This window comes from Trichomycterus rosablanca, chromosome 3, assembly GCF_030014385.1.
Source record: "Trichomycterus rosablanca isolate fTriRos1 chromosome 3, fTriRos1.hap1, whole genome shotgun sequence".
Lineage (NCBI taxonomy): Eukaryota > Metazoa > Chordata > Actinopteri > Siluriformes > Trichomycteridae > Trichomycterus > Trichomycterus rosablanca.
Genome location: NC_085990.1, coordinates 1349367 through 1357417, shown reverse-complemented (window position 1 = coordinate 1357417; position 8051 = coordinate 1349367). Strand labels below are relative to the sequence as shown.

General features: G+C 35.4%; 1 protein-coding gene across 1 annotated transcript; it reads right to left on the bottom strand.

Moving 5' to 3' along the window:
• Positions 1-3437: 3437 nt before the first annotated feature.
• On the bottom strand, positions 3438-5099 carry hoxa13b (homeobox A13b). The gene is made up of 2 exons (XM_062991661.1): positions 4451-5099; positions 3438-3679 (listed from the first exon to the last, which is right to left on the bottom strand). Exons 1-2 carry the CDS (start codon positions 5097-5099, stop codon positions 3438-3440), a joined length of 891 nt encoding a protein of 296 aa, XP_062847731.1.
• Between the last annotated feature and the right edge of the window lie 2952 nt (positions 5100-8051).

The following is an 8051-nucleotide window of genomic DNA, read 5'->3' as shown; positions in this document are numbered from 1 at the left end:
TTTAAATAAAGATGTTCAGATGTTCAGATTTTAATTAGATTTCGGACTGTTGCGGTTTTTAGGCTTAATGCGTCTGTCTGTAGTTGTTCACATGTTTTAGTATTTAATGTCTTTGTGACTTCCTGGCTCTTGAGCGGAATCTAGCAGTCATGTTCCAAGTTTATTTGGTGATAGTGACTCTCACTTTGGTTCTGTTGATACCCAGAGCTCCAGAAACGGCGTTAGTTTGTATGTACTTGATTACCTGCTTCAAGATAATTGAGATTTATTTTTACAAGGCTGAGTATCATCAAGTCTAAATGTTTTTTAAAAGCTTAATTGTCTTAATTACCCATTAAATTAGCTAAACGAGTTGATTAAGAAACCAAGAAATCAATTTCTTTTTGTGAGTTCGGTGTACAGAATGTTTAAACTTGGATTAACTTTGCTCCATAAACAAATTAAAGAAGTCATTTACATGATGTTACATTAACTAATTGAATGACACGACATTTTAATTTCAGTGGCCAGTTTTAGTCGAACAATGTAAAATCGGCCTGTTATGTACACCTGGTTTTAAGATCCAAATAAAAATAGCAATAACATGAATTTGTCAGTGTTCCTTTGCAGCTATAACAGCCTCCTTTCTTCTGGAAAGGCTTTTAATTCAAGATTTTGAAGTATGTCTGTGGAACTGATGTTGGAAGAAACTCGCAATCAAGGCTCAACATTATTCCAGAGGTGTTCAGTGGGAGTGAATTCAGAAGTTCCGATCACCAACCCTGTCACACCATGTCATTATAGACATTTTTCGTACAAACCTTTACAACAGTTAAAAGTTAAAAGGCACGTTAATTATATTATAAACCTTTTAGTAATGGGTGTGTCTGTAACACCTAAACTCAATGATTTGGAGGGCGGTCTACATATTATACAATTATGTTCAATAAACAGCATGAAATGATTTAGGAAACCTGACATTTAAAGCAAGGTGCAAAAAAGTTCAGTTATTTTTATTGAAGCTGTAAAAGATGCAAAAATGTACCTGGGCTTGTAAATCATTCTGTATTATTGGCTTTCTAATGTATTACTAAGTAATGCTAAAGTTATGTATAACTGCCACATTTTTATTAGATGTACAAAATATGTTTCGTCAAATGTTAAAGTGGCTTCACATCTCAGAGTGTTCAGGGTAAATCATGAATTTAATTGCTTGAATCAATTCTGATTGACTGTGTAATAAATAATCGTATGTATGATGTTTGCTAACCAGCCTGTGTTGAAATATTGTCTTGCCTTGTTCATTATTTCCCTTTCTTCTTCCAACACAAAAACACAAATACCTCTTCTGTCGACCACTTTAAGTGGAATTCTATAGTCTGTTGTGTAATATATCCTGTCCTACTGGTTTCTCCTGATGCCCTTTCTGTAATGCGCAGTTGGTGAGTTATGTGTCGCTACTTATACTGTGTGTATTTTAGGATATTTTATTAAGTTGAACAAGTCAATTTACTGAAAACATAGTTCTACTGCAATATTTCATAAATATATGTGCTTCTGTATACATGGCGCCCAAACTGACTGCCTAAAAGTGGGTGTAAAATACTTGGAAGCACGTTTTCTTCAATACTGCCTGCACAGCTGTAATGACTAAGATCTACCACTAGATGGCAGCATTGTCCATTAAAACGGTTTTTAACCCCATCTATTATTCAACGGTACATTTACATTTTCAGCATTTAGCAGACGCTTTTATCCAAAGCGACTTACACAATGAGCTGGACACGACGTGCAGTTGAGGGTTAAGGGCCTTGCTCAGGGACCCAACAGTGGCAACTTGGTGGTGGCGGGGCTTGAACCGGCAATCTTCTGTTTATTAGTCCAGTACCTTCACCACTAAGCTATCGCTGGTACATAAATCAGTCATCTGTACTTTTATGTAAACACAAAATTACATACATTAAGCTACATATTTGGATCCTTATCTTGTTCATAAGAATGAATAAAACTGTATAAAGATCTCAATAAATCCATTTATTTTATTAATCATCATTCACTTCAAACATTTCTACATAAAAAAAATCATAACATATAAACTTGGAGTTTTATAAGAATATTGCTGCAACAGTGAATTTTGCTCTTTAAGTAGTCTAACTTATATTTACAAGCAGGAACAATACTGTACAAAAATGACATTTGAAAATGTTAAAAATATTTAAAAAATACCTGAAAATGTCCTCAGATTTATGTATTTACACACTTTGTAAGGGGTTTTAGCGAGGTAATAAATGCCGCTCCTGAAAGTGGAGTCTAGAATAGTTTGATAAGCCAATTTAACTATTGAATAATTGACTTACATCAGGTTTCTTGAGTTAAATTCTGGAAATTATCGCTTATACAATATCGGAACATATAAGATTTTATTAGTAAGTTTTTAAAGCTAAAAAGGTTGCAATAAATTACGACTAACACAATATGATCATTATTTTTGCAATACCTTGGTTTAAACACCACTTGTACTGTGGATATTGTTTCTATGACATGAAAAGCTATATTCTTAATTGAAGTGGTTTACTGGACTTTTAGCAATTAAGTTTTACCCCATTTTTTACTTGTTAAAAGCATTTTTAATGATTATTTACTTGCTGTTTTGTTTGCACCCTTAGCGAAACCTCCACTTCCAAACAGAGCCTCTTAATTTTATACTTTAACATCTTTTAAACCTTACTTTACAATGAACATAAAGGATGTGGACGGGTGTAGAATTAAATATGCTTTCAGAATAGGATTAATTCGAATTTTCTGGGATACATTTCTGATCATAGAAACAAACATAAAAAGTGGATCAATTCATTTTTTTATTTCTGGTATTATTTATTAAGCAATAATAAAAGACCCAAGTACTATATCAAGTAGAAATTAAGCTAGTCTGTTTTTAAATTAAGAATGCCTAAACCCACTTTAATGAGTTTTAATAGTTTCATGGGGAATTATAACGTATTTCAATATATTTAGGAAACTTTGTGTCTTACAGTGCATGGAAAAATGAAATAGGATGAATTCTGTCTGTTGTCGTGTTTGTCTGATATATTCTACTGTAATATAATTGTTTTGCCTTTTCCCAAACCCAATAGAAGCTCCTAAACCAACAGTGTTTTTTTTGGGTGTAAAATAATCTGGGGGTGTAGGGATGGTCGCTGTGTGTAACACTGCCACAAAATCAAACAAGAAAAACCAACAATATTTAATATCACTGAAGATAGATATAGAAATGACATTTTATTTGCCCTGAATCACGGTCACCCTGAAACACTTAAGTCCTCCAGGTTCCGCAGAAGTGTTCTGGGGCTCCAGATTTCCGGGCAGTCATTCTTAGCACAAGATAATAAATAACGACGTGGCTCCTTCATTCTGTACATCTCGACTCTAGTATGTCCGAATCCAACCCGTGGACCTCCTTAACTGATGGTCTTGAATTTGTTCACCACTTTCTTCTCCTTGACCCGCCTGTTCTGGAACCAGATGGTGACCTGACGCTCGGTCAGATTTGTATGAGCAGAAATTCGCCTTCGTTTGTCCTTGGTGATGAACTTATTGGCGGCGTATTCGCGCTCCAGTTCCTTCAGCTGGACTTTGGTGTAGGGGACGCGCTTCTTCCTCCCACGGCGGATGGAGCCTCCATCACTTCCTGGCACGTTGTCTGAGCAGAAACAAATAAATGAAACCATCATTGAGTCCATTGGAGAAACCATTACAACACCATGCACTAATTTAACCGCTTGAAGCAAATCAAAAGGTGTTTACTTTGAATAAGGGTACAACTAGATGTATAGGTTAAAACAGTATAGACCACGTTTGCATTGGTCTGGATGATACATAGCAAACACATGGACAGTTAACACTATATTGAATGTCTCTAATGTATCTAATATTCTTTTCACCATCTGAGAACGTACAAATATCAAATACAGTATTACCCAATTCACCAAATCTAAATAATGTGAACTCTTTATGAATTAAGGGTCCCTTCAAGTGTATTTTTTTATGTTTTGTTTTACCATTGTTTGACACATTTGACTCTGTTTAGTCCAATTCACTGTATGGAAAGCCCTTAGTGTGGATTAGGTAACCATTCGTTTAAAAAGACTTCTTTAAACTTATTTTTTGGGGTACACAGTTGTTTAATAAAACGTTTTGTTTATTTAAAAGTTAAAGAAATCGAATTCTGTGTTTTAATTACCAATAATGGAGACACGTTTTACTGTCTATGTAAAAGAAAAAAAACAACAAATAAACAGCTTTTAAACGTCAAAAACTGAATCCATAAACAAATACTATTATTTGCTTCATTGGAAAATCAGTGTTAAACACAAATGTAAATCTTACAATATTCAGTTGTTTTAACAAGCAAAACAAATGCACAAATACGCACAAATGCACAAATACGCACAAATGCACAAATATTTCATACCTTGAAGAGACGACTTCCAAAGATGACTGGACTGGGTCTGCTCTTTCGGACAGTACACTGGGCTGTTCCAACTGTTCGTGATGGCCCAAGGTTGGTAAGTCTCCACGGGTAAAATGGACTCGTGTCTCGGTTCCGGTGGAGAGCTCAGCGCAGGTACGACCGGCACGTCCAGGTAACTGGGCACAGGCTGGTAATGCCCGGATGAGTAGCCCTGATAGAAAGCGAACTCCTTAGCTCGGGATGGAATCTCCTCTCCGGAAACTGGCGTCTCCATGTATTTGTCTCCATAAGCGGCCGGCTGAGCGCACGACTTCACTGCACCGTGGTGTGACATTCTGCAGGGGTAATAACCACTGCTGAAATATCCATAAGGTAAAGACGCAGCACCGGGGGAGTTCTGAGCTGCCGGACACGGACTGCACTGCTTAGCCGGTTCCGTTCCCCCGGACACGGGGACTTCAGTCGATCCATAGGGCGCACCGGGAGCAAGAGAAGTAGGGTGGGCCATCAGATTCCGGCACTGGTTGGCAGCAAAATTACCTCCCGGGAATCCCTCCATGCTCTTGCTTACGTCGTCCGGGCAGCCGCTGTCACACAAAAACATCACCGGCTCGATCCAGCGGGAGTGGAGGAGTAAAGACGCTGTCATAGCACGACCAACATCGAGCCTTTTTCCAGCTCTTTTAGGAAACACCGCAACTGACAAAAGGCGACAGTGAACATGAGAGAGTAAAGCGTGGTAAGTGCGGACCCACAACCGGCGCTCATTGGTCGAGCTGAGGCACGTGATATGCAAAAGACGACGATAAGAGCGCAAAGCCGGAGATAAGGCATGGCAAGGCAAGGCAGGGCAAGAATAAAATACAGCTTAAAGTGCTGTATCAGACATTAAAATTAGAAGTATAATAAAAAGTAGAAGTTTTAAACTAGAAGTATAACTATGTCTATATAAAGCTGAATCGTGTGCTTCCTAAATCAATAAAAACGGATTAATAACTATAACTATCTCCCTTCTGTTTTGTTTTGTTAACTAAGTTTGTTACTGTTGTTTAATGCCTTTAGATAGATAGATAGATAGATAGATAGATAGATAGATAGATAGATAGATAGATAGATAGATAGATAGATAGATAGATAGATAGATAGATAGATAGATAGATACTTCATTAATCCCGAAGGAAATTAAAGCCCCAGTAGAATAATACAACAAATACAGTTAACAGTACAAAACAAAAACAAAAGCAGCAGAGTATTTCTTGTAATTTATATAAAATGGATAACTGATAACTGTAATGATGCATGAGGCTTAGTTTCATTATAAAGATAGAATAGTAATTAAATTATTAAATAGTAAAGTGACATGACAATATTGCACAATGAGGCCAAGTCATATATATACATACACATATGCAAATACATACACACACATACACACACACACACACACACACACACACACACACACACACACACACACACACACACACACACACACATATATACGTTTATTATAGTCTTTATTATAATTGTATTAATATTGGGGTCAAAACCACACATTATTACGCAAATATGAATCCTTTTGTATGCTGGTATAAAAATGCACCTACACAAAATATATAACATGAATACTTTTATTATATTATTTATATTCGAAATTACAGTATTTTAGAACATAAAGTATTTTGTTGGGGTGTGCTTTCTTTAATTGTGCCTTCGGATATATAAAAATACACTACAGTTTATTCTAAACCAAATTTTAATGACTTATTAAATGGTGTTTATTTTGTTAAATTATAATAATACTTATTTGTTAAGGTCTTCGTGCAAAACGTCTGATTAAGAACCAAAATAAGTTCCTAACTCGTGTTCCGGCTTATTTTTCATTTAAATACAGATAAAAATATAAATCAAAACACATTTACTGCGTTACTGGATGTGTACAATTTAGGAATAAACAATTGTATATGAAATTAAACAATTTATTACGTTATAAAATGATCATTTTACTTTGTTATAGCACCTACGTTTTTCTAATTCCTGTACAACACTTCTAAGTTAGATCATTATAAACATTGCCTCTATACATTTAGAAAATATGGAAATAAGAAGAAATGTCGATGTATTCTAAACAAAACACTGCAGCACCACTTTTTGGAAGCTCAATAGTATTTGGTATTGAATTCTACACAGATAATTGTTTTTCAAACGTTTAAGAGCTTTCCAGCAATTTGGGGAATAAATCCTGCTCTTTATTTACACAATATTTTATTTCGTGAAAGAATGATGTGATGCAAAGTTAAAAAATCACGCAGGGAAAAACATACAAATCAATATGAAGAAATGAACTGAAAGCGCTTTAAAGACATAAATACACACACAAGATCGTCTAAACCAAACCCAGAACTTAAAGCAGTATTTGTAGGTTCGTTTCAGTGTTTGTTGGGTCCAGACTCGTTTAGGCAGGGCCAGAGGCCAAGGTCAAGTTGAAAATTCTTGTCTAGCCGAGGCTCTTTCAGTCCCTGAATCCTTTAACTGTCTGGCAGGAAACGACCACACATCTTCCTCCGCATTGTAAAAAGTAGTGCAGCCTTGTGGCTTTTATTCACATTAGGTTGAGCAAAGTTATGTACCCTACAATATAAAATAGTAAACTAATGATAATAACGACCAGCTTAAGGGTGGAGCCAAAATAACTACAGCCTAAGTATCACAAATTAAACCTAAGTTAAAAAAAAAGATTTGCGTTTACAAGAAACGAGATTCACAGAGGCAGACATGTCTGATCAAATTATACGTAAGGTTTTTATTATACGTTCTGTTATATTGATAATTTGATCGTCCATGTCCATGCATGTTGTTTTAAAACTTGATTAAAAAATAATAATCATCTGATTTTGTTAGACAAAAGCTGCTACCTTTTGTGTCACAGATATCGTGATGATCTTTCAGGTTGGATTTGTAAACCTCATCTTATTGTTTAATCATAGATCTGCTTCAATACAAATATTTCTTTCTTTCTCAGTATGCAAAGTGCTAAACGATCAGGGGTGCGGTTAGCATTAGTACGATGCATCGTTAAACTAACAAACATCCGAATTACGACTGTGTCCCGAAACTGTCGTAACATGTTGATACCACAGTAGTTCGAACCACGTTGGTTTTGTCTCCAGAGGTGTTTGCTCTGATTTCCACAGCGAGAAACGTGGAGAAACTCACAAACTTTGTAATTTTAGACCAAAATATGAGAGCTGTGACCGAAATAAAGTCATTATTATTTAATCTAATAATATATATTCATATCACCGCCACCACCAACAACAAAAACATTCATAGAAATGACAATAATATTGAAATAAGCGTAAAAATAATCAATACTAATATATTATAATTATTATAAGTAAAATAATTCGAATTATATAAAAATCTTTTTCTTAAAAGGAAAAAAAAAAAACAGAAGAACTAGCTATTTTAGTACATTTAAATTCCTGTCACCTTATCTGTCTATAGTGGCTCAAGAGGTAAAACTGCCGAAGTGTCGCGCGTTTGCGGAATCCCATAAAAAGAGTCTTTCTTTCTTTTATCTTTTTCATAATGGCAATGA